The sequence below is a fragment of the Orcinus orca genome, chromosome 9, assembly GCF_937001465.1.
Source record: "Orcinus orca chromosome 9, mOrcOrc1.1, whole genome shotgun sequence".
In the NCBI taxonomy this organism is placed as follows: Eukaryota; Metazoa; Chordata; class Mammalia; order Artiodactyla; family Delphinidae; genus Orcinus; species Orcinus orca.
This window is the reverse complement of record NC_064567.1, coordinates 67,832,341-67,849,262: the sequence shown is the minus strand read 5'-3', so window position 1 is coordinate 67,849,262 and position 16,922 is coordinate 67,832,341. Positions and strand designations below refer to the sequence as shown.

General features: G+C 33.6%; 1 protein-coding gene across 1 annotated transcript in view; it reads left to right on the top strand.

Annotated features, from left to right (window-relative positions):
- Positions 1-16,922, top strand: part of AGMO (alkylglycerol monooxygenase) — a 327,751-nt gene that overhangs the window by 171,738 nt on the left and 139,091 nt on the right. The window contains exons 11-12 of the mRNA XM_004263480.3: positions 816-898; positions 6,879-6,984. Coding sequence (XP_004263528.1) covers positions 816-898; positions 6,879-6,984 — 189 coding nt within the window. The remainder of the gene's footprint in view (positions 1-815; positions 899-6,878; positions 6,985-16,922) is intronic.

Sequence of the window (16,922 nt, the reverse complement as noted above, 5' to 3'; positions counted from 1 at the left end):
TGTTTTGAATTTCAGAGGCATCATTTATTTCTGTGTGATGTTGGAAAAGTTACTTCATCTTTTGATTCCAGCTTTGTTTTTTCACATATGAAGCATATATGATGATACCTACTCTGCAAGTTTGTTGGGAATATGAAAAGAATTAGCATGTGTGAAACACATAGCATGGAAGCTATAAAATAGTAGATGCTCAATAAATATTATTATTAAATTTTTACTTGTAAACAAAATGCATAATTAATTTATAATTATAACAAAGAAATATGTGGTTTTTGTTACTAATTCAAAAGAGGACCCTTGACATGTACAGAGGAACATACAGATTTCATCAAATAAAAATGTGAGTGGATGTGCATAATTTCTTTCATGTATGTGTTTGCACTCATAACACATTCTCCTTTAAATATTTTCTTTATTAAAGACACTTTTGGGTTTGAAACCACGAAGAATTGGTGATATTAAAAATAACCATTGAAATGTGATATTTATTCATAAAAATGTAAGTGATTTCTCCATATGTGGAGGCGTGTTTCAAAGAATTACGAAAGCCAAAACATCAAAGGAGAATTATTAGAAAGAACACTTTAAGCAAAACATCATTAGAATTGTCTAATTCATTCTCCAAGTGTCCAACAAGATAACTAAATGACATTAGGAAAACCAAAGTGTTCTCTGCATATTCAGCCTTCTTGAAAAATGTCAGTAACAAATGGTATAACAAAATAAAATTGAGTCTGTTATTGTCAGCTTTAAATTCTGATGCTCCTTTGGATGACTCATCTAAAGATCCATTGGTCTCTGTGTTTGTTTGACAGGTACTATCACAGGTCACTCTCCTTCTGAGGGCTTGCTTCATTATCCTGACTTTGACCTCCATTGGATTTCTTCTGGATCAAAAGTAAGAAATGAAATTCTTTCATTTTATGTAACTTTATAATGTGGTTTTAAAAATATATGTGAAATTTTGAAATTCAGCAAATGTTTGTTATTAAAAAAATAAAGTTGAAACTACAAATTCACACCTTCATTTTAAATGAGACAGAGTAGTGGTTTGTCTGGTTTTAAATCAAAGGTCCATTTTAAATCTAAGCCCTTTAAGTGAAATTTAGGTTTTTCAAGTATATTAAGAAAACTTATAAAATATAGTGATTAAGTCAGCAAAACATAGAGTATAACTCTGAGTATGTAATAAAACCTAAAAATTATTTATTTTTCCTTTGCTATTGAACAGTTCAGAATATACACCTAAGTGTATATATAGTTGTCTCTCGGTATTGGCAAGAGATTGGTTCCAGGACCTAGCCCCGCCCACCCCCATACCAAAATCTGCAGATGCTCAAGTCCCTTATGTAAAATGGCATAGTAGGGTTTCCCTGGTGGCGCAGTGGTTGAGAGTCCGCCTGCCGTTGCAGGGGACACGGGTTCGTGCCCTGGTCCGGGAAGATCCCACATGCCGCGGAACGGCTGGGCCCGTGAGCCATGGCCACTGAGCCTGCGCGTCCGGAGCCTGTGCTCCGCAACGGGAGAGGCCACAACAGTGAGAGGCCCGCGTACCACAAAAAAAAAAAAAAAAAAAAAAAACAACAAAAAAGAAAAAAAAACTGTCATAGTATTTGCACAGAACCTATGCACATGCTCCCATAAATTTAAATCATCTATCTAGATTACTTATAATACTTAATACAATGTATGTGCTATGTAAATAGTTGTAAATACAATATAAATGCTATGTAAATAGTTGTTGGCAGTGGGAAATTCAAGTTTTGCTTTTTGGAACTTTCTGGAATTTTTTAAAAATATTTTTTCATCTGCAGTTGGTTGAATCTGAGATGCAGAACCCATGAATATGGAGGGCCAACTGCATATTTAAAGTTTATGTCCTTTACCCTCACACAGAATAGTATTTAATGAATCCAGTTTCAAATACTACTCTGGCCAGAAAATACATTCACTTGAACAATTTTAAATTGCTTTTATGACTGAAGGTATATAGCAAAACACCCACTTGTTATTGCTTAGTATTTATCAATCATTAAAATTAATACTAATACCAATACTTATGTACTTAATATGTGCCACAGAATGCTTAATTATTTCTTGTAACACTTTAAGATAAGAATTACTATAAACTCCATTTTACAGGTTATGAAAGTCAGACAGAAGAACACTAAGAGATAGAACACAAACCCAAGCAATTTGACCCCGGAATTCACGTATCATAGAATTTACATGTAACTGTGAAAAATGGCAAAAAAGCTCAGTCATTCTTGAAATCTTATCATCGTTGTAGTGTAATTGTTTTTCAAGTAGGTAACCAATAACCAGATTACTTTCAGGAAATTTTAAATGTAAAAGTCCAGTAAACATACATTTAATCTATATTGAATATCATGTCACTTTCCTAAGAAATGCTTAATAGCTGCTCTGGAATATCAGTAGATTCTGAAGTTTCATCAAGATGCAGGTCCAAATGGTTAATGGAGCTGTGTACAGTATGCCTTCGCTATAAACATTTGGTAGAGTGATGCGGCTGGCACATTTCACATAATCATATGTAAACGGTGTGTAGAATTTTAAACGTATTTCCTTCTATAGTTTAAAACTTGTGTTTATTTTATCATTTAACGTATTTGGCTTTCTATCCATCCCTACTTTTCTATATTAGAAATAAAAGGCATACTAAGCCATAAGAAAAGAAAATGAAAAACTGAGTCACAAGATAATCTGAAATAATTACCCAGATCCAAAGAATCAGGATCACGTTTTAAAGATCACAGTTCTGTTGGTTCCATATACGTAGTAAAATTATCAATCAGCCAATAACAATAGCATAGTTTTATGTTTTTAATGAAGATTTTTTGTTTCCGTGGATACAAATAAATAGGCCAAATAAGCAAGCTATTGATTTTATCACAATATATCCTATGATACATTAAGCTATTCTTATTGTATATATTTATATAAAGTCTCCCCTGCCTCTGGCCTTATTTAGGAACTCATACTGAGATATAGGTATGTCGTTGTACAAAGGAAGCCAGAAGAGAATGAAATGATATGTTTAAAGTGCTGAAAGAAAATTACTGCTAACCTGTAATTCTATATCCAGCAAAAATGTAGGTGAAGTAAAAACTGTTTATACAAATTTCTATAGCAAGCTTCACATTTGATAGTGAAATGTTGAAAATTTTCCTTTGAAACTGAGAAGCAGTTAGATATGCTCGTTATTTAACACTGGGCTGGAGACTGTCAGTGGAGAAAGGAAAGAGAAAAGCCATAAGGATTTGAAAGGAATTAATAAATTAATTAGAAAATTAATTTATGTTAATCTAAAAGCTAATTAGTGAATTAATTAGAAAATCTAAGGAATCTATAGGGAATTTATTCAAATTAATGGATGAATTTCAGAAAAGTTTTAAAGAAATTATCATCAATGATATTTTTATGTACTAGGAAATATAAAACTTTATGCAATAGCATCAAATATATCAAATACCAAGAAAAACCAATCCTAAAAAAATGAGTACAAAATCTCTAAACTACACTATAGAACTATTGAAATACTGTGAAAAATAAAGAATTTTTAAAGTTGGAGAGATAACTATTCATAAATTAGAATCCTCAATATTGTAAAGATTATAATTTCAGCAATTGATTTACATATTCAGTGCAATTTGAATTAAAATTATAAAAGGTCTCTTCTTTGTGGAATTTGACAGGACCTTTCTAAAATACATGTATATGGAAATGCAAAGGCCCAATAATAGCCAGCACAATCTTGAGAATTTTTTACAATGGCAGGAGTTGAGTTACTGGCTGTCAAGATTTATTATAAAGCTACAGTAATTAGACATGTTTTATTGGCACAAAGATTAGAACAGAGAACCTAGAAACAGATCTATGCATATATATGGACTTGATTTGTGACAAAGGTGTCCCTGCACAGCCATGGGAAAATGCTATCTTTTCAATAAATGGTCTTAGTAAAACTGAATTTCCACATAGGAATAAGAAAAATAAACTTGACAAATATTTCACACCATAGAAAATTAATTCTGGGGTCAGGGGATTGCAGATTTAAAAGTGAGAGGAAAGCCAGTACAGATTCCAGCAGATAGTATAGTAACATATCTCTATAACCTTGGAGTAGGTAAAAATATTAAATGGTTCACAGAAATCCCTAATCACATAGATAAAACTGATGAATTAGATTAGAATAATATTATGAAAGTCAGTTCTTCAAAAATTAACTCTTATTAAGACAGTACAAAAGTAAAATTCTCAGGTAGGAGATGGTATTTGCCAATTTTTATAAGCAACAAAGACCTTGTATCACAAATGGCTAAAATTAAAAGAATTGACAATACCACCTATTGGAATGCTCACACCCTAAAGGAGGCAGTTTATATTGTGATACCTAATTTGAAAAACTGTTTGAGAATTTTACTAAATTTGAATATGTGCGTGTGTGTGTGTGTGTGTGTGTGTGTGTATATATATATATATATACACACACACACACACACCCTATAACGTGGCCATTCAATTCCAGATATATACTAACAATGCACCCCAAAATCACATGAAAGAATGTTCAGAAAGCATTGTTCCTAATAAACAAATGTGGCCAACAATCCAAATGTCCTTCACAAGGTGAATGGATGCATGAATATTCATAGGTTCACACAATGGAATACTATGCACAAGTGAAGAATGACCTACTGCTGCATGCAGAATCGTAGATGTATCTCACTAACAACACTGATTGAAAGATGCTAAATACAAAAAGGTGCAGACAATATAATTTCATTTACAAAAAGTAAAAAAAAGATGAGTAAAGAACAGTTTTTAAAAAAAAGAACAGTTTTTAGAAATTTATGCTAAAGCAATAAAAATATAAGTAAAAGAGAGCAAGAAATGGTATGATTAGCATAAATGATAAACTAACAGGTTGTGATTCTTTTTGCAACAGAGGGAGGGTGGAAGTATTGAGGAGGTGAGATGTCTTTGGGGGGGCTGCTATTGAGTAGTGGTTATATGGTTGTTTATTTGTTGAAAATCATTGAGCTGCATATTTCTGTTTTGTGTACTTCTCCCTGTGTATGTTTCATTTCACAATATAAAGTTAAACAGTAAACGATAGAACAGAATTAATAAAAATAAATGTGTTTTAAATTAGAAATTTTATTATCTGTTTTATCACTGAATATTACCCAAATATCAATTTAAAAAATAATAGTTTACAGTAATGAAATAAGATTATTTTACAAGGGAAAAAATTTCTTAACATTTTTTTCACATACACAAAAATCACATTACTTGGATGCAAATGAATCATAAACTGTCACCCTGTTTTAACTGAGTTTAAATTATTTGGTAGAAATGTGTTGTCTATTTTTGCAAAAAAATGTTATATTCAATTTTATAGAAACAACATGTCATAATTTTTTTTAATTTTATTATTTATTTATTTTGGACTGTATTGGGTCTTCATGGCTGCACACAGGCTTTTCTCTAGTTGTGGCGAGCGGGGGCCACTCTTCGGTGTGGTGAGCAGGCTTCTCATTGTGGTGGCTACTCTTTTGTGTCAGAGCATGGGCTCTGGGTACACGGGCTTCAGTAGTTGTGGCATGTGAGCTCAGTAGTTGTGGCTCGTGGGCTCTAGAGCGCAGGCTCAGTAGTTGTGGCGCACCGGCTTAGTTGCTCCATGGCATGTGGGATCTTCCTGGACCCGCGCTCGAACCCGTGTCCCCTGCATTGGCAGGCGGATTCTTAACAGCTGCACCACCAGGGAAGTCCACAACATGTCATAATTGATGGCGGAAGAATTTTTTAAGCTTAATAAATACACTATTTTAGATTTTTTTGTACTTCTTTCTTTACCTCTATATTCTAAATTAACTAAATAAAATATAACTTTATTATAATGACATTAATTCAATAATATTTTATTAGAAAATTCACCTTACATAAAAATACCATTTGTCTTTTATGAAAATATTTAATTATACAATAAATGTTGGTTGACTATTATATGAAGTGTATTTTAATCTGATAAAGTAGCTGTTCATTCCTATTATTATAAGGCAATTTATAAATGCCTATCTGTGTGACCCTCAACTCCATTTTAAATACATATACCTATTTTATATGTTAGAGTTTGAATTTCAAGAATACTATATATAATGAAAATATTCATCACAAAATAATTAATAAAGATCTATGCTGCCTATCACGTTAGACTTAACTACACATTGTCATGTTCCCAATATTTCCTAATTCGATCATTCATTATTTTAGAGTACTGTCGTTAACTATGTCAGTCCTCCTAAGAAGTCATTTATTAAATGAATGAAGTTTGAAGGTATTGGGTCAGTGAGGGGAGTCTAGTCTTGAAACCCTAGAAATTTAGTTGTCTAATATTTTATTTATTAGTTGAAAATGTTTCACCCTAATTCAGCAATTCTCAAACTAAGCAATAAATTGATAAAGAATAGATTTTCTTTAAAAGATGCATTTTGTGTCTTAGTTTAATGCCTTTTTTCAAGCAGCTTCAGAGGCACATGCTCCTCAAATATATTAAAATACTATGTGTTTCTTGAAAATTAAAATAAGTGTATATCACTCTATTAATTATACCAGGTAATAAAGAGCATATTTAAAGCTAACGCATGTAGGGCTTCCCTGGTGGCGCAGTGGTTGAGAGTCCGCCTGCCAATGCAGGGGACACAGGATCGTGCCCCGGTCCAGGAAGATCCCACATGCGTCCGGAGCCTGTGCTCCGCAACGGGAGAGGCCACAACAGTGAGGCCCGCGTACCGCAAAACAAAACAAAACAAAACAAAATAAAGCTAATGCATGTAAATGACATTTTATTTCAGACCTAAGGCAGCTGTTCTGGAAACTTTCCGTTGCTTGGTGTTCCTAATGCTGTGTAGATTGGGTCATCTGAAGTCTTTCATCCCTTCTCTGTCATTTGCTTTTGAGGTAAGATATTTGCTTTAGGTAGCTATAGCAGGATTAAACATCTGTTGCATATTTAATTCATTCATTCAACAATATTTTTGTCTATTTATTTTGTGACTAGTATTTGTGGGAAATTTTTACCCATTCACTTCCTTGCCAGTACTTATTTGTTGTGTCACCTTGAGCTAGTTAATATTGTTGAGTCTCAGTTTTTTGGTCTCTAAATTTGGATTGATACTATTAACCTTCATAAAGTGGTTGGACAAATTGCATTGCATGATGTTTATAAAGAAAGTAGGCCATGTAGTTGTTTCTCAACAAGTGGTAGAAGTGACTTTACAAAAAGTTCTTGGCAGAGTCTCTGCCATTTGAGATGTTTCTTTTTAGGCTGTTAAAGTGAAAATTATGACTAGGATGTTTTGTTAATTACTTACGAGAGTTAATAATTTTATAGAAATAAAATCACTAATGTAACTGAGATTTTTCTACAACTGAAAAATATGTTTTATTTGACCTGTTAGGATTAAAACTTATCTTCCAAGAACACTGAACTTTTGCATTCATATTTATGATTTTGAATCTTAGATAACTGTTAAAAAACATAATTCTCATCACTGTTGTTTTAATGGACATGGTTTTATTCTTTTAAATCAAGGGTTATATTGTTTAACTTTGGTGCCGAGCAACCCGCCAACATCCTCGGAATGTGCATTGTGTAACCTTATTTAAGCATGAAACATAGATGCTAATATTCTCTCCAGTGTTAATGGAAAACTGAAAGAGACACTTTCATAATTGTGTAATAATTATAAGTTGGGACAGACGCTTTGGAAGACAATTCAGTGATACTTATCAAATTACAGATACTCATACCCTTTGACCCAGCATTCCACTCCAAGGAATTTGTGCTACACAAATGATATGCTCACACGTGTGCAAACTGATGTATATGCAAAGTTAGTCATTTGTAATGGAATGACTGAAAACAACCTAATAGCCATTAATAGGGAACTGCTTAAATTTTGTGGTTCACTCACAAAGTAGAATATGCATTTACCAATGGAAAGAGCAAAGTTTTTAATACCAGTATGGAGCATTTATAAAAAATACATATATATTTGATCTTGCTGCATCATGTGTGTATATATTAAACAGAGAGAGAGAGAGGGGAAAAGAGAGAAAGAGAAAGAAAGAGAATAAAACTTGAAACAGGAGAATCTGTGAAGTATGCTACCATACAAGGCATATAAGTATAAAGATGAAGAAGGGGAGTTATATGCATATAAATGTACAAATATTTTTACATGTATGTAAATGTATACAGAAGTATAAACAAGATCCTTACACGTGGTTGCCTGTGGGAAAGTGAATTGTGTGACTAGAAGAAAAGAATAGGGGGAAGATTCTTCATTAAGTTAATATTTTTTGGTACCTTAAAATTTCTGAACCATGTAAATATATTTCCAATTTTTAAAAATCTAAATTAAAAAACATGAAGTATTAAATCTTAGTACCAGGATCTTGGATATCATCTAATCTAACATATATATTTAAATAGGCATTAAATAAAGTTAATATGTCTTACATGTATTTTGTTTCTTGAGGTTACAACCTAAAATCAAAATAAAGAAGCATAAATTGTACATGTTTAATGAAGTTTAGTAATATAAATGCAAAAAAAAACCTTAAAAATAAAAAAAAATAGCATTTTCACATTTTATATGAGGGAAGGCCTTCTAATTGGAGGCATGAAGGAGAGTAATTCCATTTAATGAACCTACTCTTGGGTATATTTGTGGTAGTTTATCTTAAATGCTCCAGAACAAAGAGAGAATGTAGGTTCTTTAAGTTGTCCATGTTGCAAACGTGAAAAGGAATAGTTACAAAAAACACTGGGGTTTGTGATGGTGGGATAGTGAAGGGCAGTGTAGTGTGTCCAGCTTTTGAGGGTGATGAACTCTAGGGGTGAAATGCTATCTGTTTACTTAAATTAGTCAGTAGGTGAAAGTGAATGTTAGGACTTGAGCTTTGAAGCCATATTGTCTGAATTTGATTCCTGGCTCAGGAACTTACTGTTGGTGTGTCCTTGGGCAGTTATTTGATCACTTAAATATTCTTGGCCTTAACTTCCTCATCTGTAAAGGAATAAACTAATAATGTCTATCAAATAGGGTTTTGAGAATTAAATGAGATAATCTATGTAAGAGATTTAGTACAGTGCTTAACACATAGTACATGCTTAATAAATGTTAGGTGCTATTATTATTATTTTATATGAGCTTAAGGGTCCCTTGAAATAATTTTTTGGCTTGCCACGAGATCGAAAAGTCAAGTTTGGGAACTACTGACATAGGGGTTGGGAAGGAGAAACAATGTTGAACTTAATGTTATGGTAATGGATTCTTAGCCTGACACTCACTTTTTTGGACATTGGACTCTGCCTCAGGTCGTTCACCTGTAAAATAGGTTTAACGAGAGCTAATATGCATAGAGCTCATACTATGTTCTAAAAGACTTACCTGCATTATTTTGTTTAGTCTTCGTATCAAACTTATGATGTGATTAGTATTCTTATTTTCATAATGGAAAACTGAGTAACAGGTTGAATCACTTGTTTGAATTCACATAGGTAATATGCAAACAAGTCAGGATACAGCAAAGGCAGTCTGACACCATAGCTCTTGATCACTAAGCAATGTTTTCTTCCATGTATTGATAGCAGTACTTACCTACCTCAAGGGGTTTAGATGAAATTTCAGATGCAGTGTAACAAAAGTACCTTGAAAAATGTGGAGAGCTAAAAGGTCTTATCCATTTAGCTGCAAAGTGCTCTGAAAAGACTAATAGTTTGAATAAGTTACCTCTGAATTATCTTTGGTTTATGATTCAAGGAAGGGAGGACCATGGCCAAATCTTTCAAGCTGCTTACCTGTTCTTTCCAGAAAGGCACACACATGGCCAATTCTTCAAGAACAGATATTGCCTGTGATTTGCCACTAAAACATTTCCTTAAAGTGGTATAATAATGATGTCTACTCCATGTGGCTTGGTGGAGAAATTAAATGACACAAAGGAAGAACATAGGAAGCACTTGATACATTTTAATTATCATTATTCATATTACTATTATTACTGCTATTATTGTTGTTATAAAAAGTATTTGTACTACTATTATCATTATTAAAATATTATTGTTATTAGCCACTGAATTTCCGAGGTTAAACCTGAATAAGTCTTCTCTGACCAGAGGTCAATAACTATGTGGTAAAGACTGGGCAAGTATTTTATTATCAACATTTTTACCTGTGAAATAGGCTTTTTTCCACTTCTTTTTAAAGTTCAAAAATTTAAAAATTAAAACCAGTTACCAAATCTTGTTTCCTAATTGTGAATTTCAAATTTGTTTTTCCTAACATTTTTATTTCTTAGAACTTTATGTAAATCTTTGCCATTTATCAAAGTTTTACTAAAACTGTTCTTTGCACCCCACAAGTTGTACAGAAACCTAATGAATGGCCTCAGTGACTCCATTCAATATGAATTAGGACTGACTGACTAGGAGTGGTTATTCTACAAGGATACAGTGTTCTCATCATTTTTCTTTGAATCTATCATTAGAATCAGAGACATTGAAGCAATTAATCCTCTTTCCTTTATAAATCAATGTTGTATGTATTGCCAACATCAGCTTGTAGCCCGATGACTCTTCTCTGTTTATCTCGAAGGCTGGTTGGAGATTGTCTGTTATATTGCTTTATTATGTAAGCCAAATTCCATAGGTCTGCATGACAACAGTCCTACGTTAAACAAGCGTACTGCTGACCATACCTGTTCAGCTAAAAACACATACACACAAGCACACACAGACTGGAAAAGTGATCTTAAATTATTTTTCACTTAGATTATAAAAGAGCTCTTAGGTAGTTACAATTCTGAGTCAGAAATACAAGGTATGAATTTGATCCTGTGACTTCCATGTGGAGGTTTTATTCCCTTTAGCTTGGATCCACGAGAGCATTAAGTAAGGGTGTGGTGCTCTTGCTATTTATAAATAAAATTTACTGGTATACAAGAGCATAGTTGTCTATCTAGTGCATGAAATGATTAGTCCATGCCCTTGTACATTTCTTTTTGGATAGATCAATCAATATCTTGACTGACTCACATACTTTTTAAAAAACTTGCTGTTTTATGTATAAGAAATTTGACAGAAAACCAATCACCTCACTGTTTCATTCACTCATTTCTCACTCACATAAGCAACACATATTTTTTTTTCTGCTGGCTCAGGTACAATTTGTTTTTTCTAAGATCACCTATGAATTTGTGATTGATTTCACTTGCATCAGTAGCTTTAAACGTGTCTAACCTGAAAGACACTTAAAGAAAAGATAGCAAGGTCAAAGATGAATAAATATTTTGATAAGTATATAGGTATATAAGATAACGGGAAATACTTGTTTGCATATATTTTGATACTATATATATTTTGTTTCACATAACTTTTTATTTAATTGAGGAGATAGTTTAGGGTACTGGAAAAAGCATTGGCTTTGAAGTCACACAAATCTAAGTGCCATTTCCAGCTCTGCCGATTGGTTGTATGGCCTTGAGGGATTATCTAAAATAACCACACCTTCGTTCCCTCAACAAAAAGGAGAATAAAAAACTTATGGAAGTTGTTTTTATATTCAAAGGAGTAAAGACGATAGTCTGTAGAACCTACCGTAATATCTGGCATGTAAGTAATAATTATATCCACTGATCTATGCCATATTCACACACACAGTACATACACAAACTACATACACACATTTAAAACAATGTTTTGAGAACTAGGGCATTAAAAGCAATGAAAACAAAAACCTGAGAATAACTGCTTATTAGTTGATTCCTAAAGAACATGCAATGTCTATAAATTTAGACCTCAAAAACCCTAAATTCTTACAGGTTTTGCTTGAATCATTAAAATGGAAACACATCACTGTTAAATGGTGAACCAACTTATGTCTGCTGAAGATGTGCACAAGAGGGGAGTAGAATTGGAAAAAGCAGAGGGGAAGGTGGAGAGCACTTGACTGAAGGGAGATTACAGTGAAAGTTCTGGAAGCAGGGGTGGCCATGGACTGTTTGAGTGATGAGATGAAACTAGTGACAACAGCCCAAAGAGTGGATCCTAATAGGAGGTAAACACATGCTCACAGAAGACAGAACCAGCCTGCCTAATGATCTAAGTGGCAAAAGGAAACGTTTATTCAACACTTACTGAACGCCTGATCCAGCAAAAACATAGCAAAAGCCTTCCCTTTGTGAGCTCGATTTTAATCAGTGTATTAATTTTTGATTGCTGTAAAAAACTTACCATAAATTTAGTGGCTTAAAACAACACATATTTACTGTCTAACAGTTTCCATGGGTCAGGAAGTCAGACACAGTTTCATTCTATGCTCTCTGCTCGGGATCTCAGAAGGCTGCATTTCAGGTGTCCACTAGATTGTGTTCTCATCTGGAGGCTTATCTATGGAAAAATCCACTTCCAAGCTCACTCAGGTTGTTGACAGAATTCATTTCCTTGCAGCTGTATGACTTAGGGCCCCACTTTCTGTGGCTTTTGACTGGAGGCTGCCCTGAGGTCCCAGAGGCCGCCTGCAGGTCCCTGCCATGTGGGCTTCCTCTGCACGGCCGTCTACTTCATCAAACCCCAAAGAGAAACTCTTGCTTCAGGAAGGGCTCAGGGCCTCTTTGAAGGATTTTTACGCGATTCAGCCCGGCTCATCCAGGATACTCTACTTTTATCAAATGAAAAAGTAGATGTCCTCTTAGTGCCCTGACCACATTTTCTACTCCTTTCCTTCTTGCTTGCTTAGTTCCAGGCATGTGCAGTGTTCTAGAAACATGCTCAGTATACCCTGCCTCAGTACCTTTGCTCTTGATTTTACCTTTGCCTGCTCTTTCCCAGGAATCCACAGGACTTTTGCCCTCATATCAGGTCTTACCTGAAATGCCACCAGCCTTCCTTGGGTACCATTTTTGTTGTTGTTATTTTCTAATTTTGCCTCGTCCACCCCTGATTTAATTTTCCCCTTAGTATTTATATGTATATAAGTATTTGTCTGAATTATTGTCCGTACTCTCTCCAACTGTGGCAGACAGAACCTTGAGTGACCCCATAATCCCTGCCTCTGCTGTTTATGACCTGTCAGCCTATATAATCCCCTCCCCCAGAATGTGGGTGAGACTTGCGAATGCTTCTAGCCAATAGAATATGGTAAAGACTTCAGCATTTATTTGTTGATTCAGTAAATGTTGAGTGAACACTGACAGCACCTCCTCCACAGCTATAATCACCCAAATGGGAGAGAGCAAGTTGTTGGAATTTTCACCTTACATAGAATGCTGAATTAAATATTGAATACTTCAAATAACAAGGCATGCATATTCAGATGTCCCTTGTTATCCAAATGGTTGATCAAAATGCGTGTGTCAGGAAGTGAAGGGAGGTTTAGCAGTTCTTGGCAGCATCATGTTTCATGGAGTCTTCCTTTCTTCTTTTTAGTAAAATTCAACCTTCTTTGCTGTTTAAGTTATCTGTTCCTACAAAACAAACCAACCCCAAATTTAATGTCTTAAAATAATGAAGATTTATTATTTCTCACAATTCTGTGGTGTTTCTACCGCTGTTTTAATGTAGGCTCACGCATCAGGCTGTATTCAGCTTAAGGGTCAGCTGGGCTGAATGTACACAAGGGTCACATGAGGGGATGTCCATTTTGGCTGTTGATGGGAACACCTTTATTTTCACTCCACAAGACCTCTTTCCAGTGGACCAGACCAGGTTTTTAACCTGGCAATTTCAGGATCATGACAACTGAATCTGCCACACTTCTTGAAGCCTAGGCTCTGGAACTCAAAAAATGTCATTTCTTCCATATTCCATTGGTCAAAGAACATCACCAGGCCAGCCATTGTTCAAGGAGTAGAAAGATAGACTCCATCTCTTGATTAGAAGAGCAGGCAATTATAAAAGGGTATGATGAATTTATGGCCATTATCTAATCTACCACACTTGGGTTTTATAATTATTTAGGTTCATCTCACAATGATGATTAGTATATCACAGGATGTAGACATATTTGCCTGAAGCCATCTTAGTTGGTTCATTTCAACTGTACATCTGTCCTCATTATGAATGTGGAGAATAGACTGCACCCAACTTTTTTTCATGAAATATATGCTAGTCTGCCATAAACATACTTATGGATTTATGTGGAAAAATAACATGCGCAGGCACGCACACACGCGCGCACACACACACACACACACTGACTTATGATATTCAATATAGAGCAGTTTTGACTAATCTATTTCAATATTATTCAAACCTCAAATATTTTTATCAACTGTACAAAGTTTGCATTTATGAAAAGTACCTATATGTTTTAAATAATACTTTCTTCATATAAACTCATAATTTTTCCATTATAGTATTTACTATACATTATATTATATAAAATAGTTTTTAAAAGACAGAATGAAAACCACCCACCTTAAAAATAAATATTACAATACCAGTGAAGTATTGTTAACACTGTGATGTGCTACCTGGGTGATCCTACTCTATATCACACTCCCACAAATACTACCATTGTTTTGTACTTTGTGTTTATCATTGTCATGCTTTTTCTAAACAAATTCTAATTTTTTCATATATTCTTAAGTTTATCACTAAGCAATATTTGATTTATTTTAAAACTTTGAGTAAAACAAAATATCATATATATATGTATAGTTTCCTGCAATTTCCTTTAATTTACTGAACGTTTTGTTTCTAAAATATAGCCTTTTTATTGCATATATTTGTACTTTATGTACATTGTATGACTGTATCCAATATCCATTCTCTAATCTTTGTTTCTAGCTTTTACTTTCACAATGCTGCAATGAAAATTCGTGCACAGGTCTTATAGTGCACATGGCATATATGTAGTTTCTCTGGGGTTATACAAGTAGATGTGGAATTGTTGGATTGTAGGATGTGGCCCGTTTATATTCCTAAGAGAACGCTAATTTGTTTTCCAAAGTTATTGTAAAATTTACCACTAAAAGAGTATAAATTCCCTCCCCAAAGTCAGAATTGTCAGCTTTCTTAACTTTTGTTTATCTGGGGGATTAAATGATATCTCATTGTATTCCTAATTACCATCTTCTTGTTTATTACTGAAGCTGATCATTATTTCATCTTCATTGGTTATTTATGTTTCTTTTCCAGTGATATGCATTTGCATATCATTTACCCATTTTTTCTATTTGGTTGTTATTTAGTTCTTCTGCTTTTTAGAAATTCTGTGTACGATACCATTCCTTCGTCATTTATATTTGTTAAAAGTATCTTTCCTCAGCTTGTAGTTTGTCTCATTGCCCCTGGATTGAACTCAGATAGGTTTTATTTCCACAGAGTAATGCCATATAATAGTATACTACCTCCACACATAAACATGATACTACCATTCGTTATTATGAATTCTGATAAACATATACTTTTTCTTATATACATAGTGCTAAATATATCCAGCTACAGTTTTTCCTGTAACTACCAGTATAAACCTATATGAATCTTGGACAGGGTTATGAATCTAGTCTATAATTTTGCAAAAATAAAAAGCTAACATATAATATGAAGTTTAATTCCACAAGCCTGACTTCTTTAGCAAGGTTTATGGGCTGTTTGAATTTTAAATACATAGATCAGAATTTCCCCTATCCTTTTTTAGGAGAAAGTACTCAAAGTTACTTCAGAATCTTTACATTATATCAAAACTGCTAAAATACTGAAATGCTCCTATGTCCATAATGCTACGTTACAGAGAATATATGAGTCTTCTATTAAACAACCCAAATATTAGCCATTATTTCCTGTTCATTAGCTATTTATCCAATAGGTGACTATAAGCCACTTCACCAGCCAGATCACTGTTCCAGAATGTAATCCCTTTTGTACTCTTTAAATTAAGAAATTTGAAAATAACCTGCATGTGCCATATTAGAGTATATGTTTTATAGGACATAAGAGATATTTATTTTTAGGAAAATATGCAACATTCATGGAATAGTATAAAATACACAAGCATTGAGGTTATTAGCAAATTTCCTTTAGATTTTTATGTGTGTTCATATAAGAAAGTTTTTCACTCTTCTGCCTTCACCTCTAATTCAATTTAAGTATCATTGCCACTTTCTTTTAAAATGTTTTTATTCTTTCACTCTCCCTTATATTCCTTGCATTTTTATTATCTAAAGATATAAAATTTTCAATGTATAGCACATACAAACAGCAAATACTCTGTTCCAGGTCCTGTGCAGAGAGCTTTATGTGTGTAAACTCATTGACAGTGCACATGTATCTCTCATGTCCATTCATATACTGTTCTATAAGAGTGGATAGAACACAAGTAATGCATTGAATGTGGAGCAGGATTAGTAGCAAGTGAAAATAAACGATTGGGGTGATTTATATGAGGCTCCTTTTTAAAAACTCCTCTCCACTGCCTGTGTTTTTCCTAGAAATAATTACTTTTTCTTTCTATGAGCAACAAAATACTTGGTAACCAAAATAAAACAATATTAGAATATAGTACTGCTTTTTTTGTTTTACGATAGCACAAAGAGACTACATTTGACACAGTGGATTGTAGATGATCACGTTAAAATTCCTGAAATTTACTGGCCCTAGTATGAGATTTTTAAAATAAATTTTGAATCTACATACAAGAAAATATTAATCCCTGATCGTTTTCTGTGTATCATATTTTCCTATTAAGATGGTTAAAAATTAAGAGATATAAATATATCTTATATTTTTACCCACCTGTCCCTTCTCCCTTAGGCTTTTATTTGAAAAGTACTAGCCTGGGCATCTACAAAATACGGTTCCTTTTGCAAATACTTTATCTTCAAGGAAA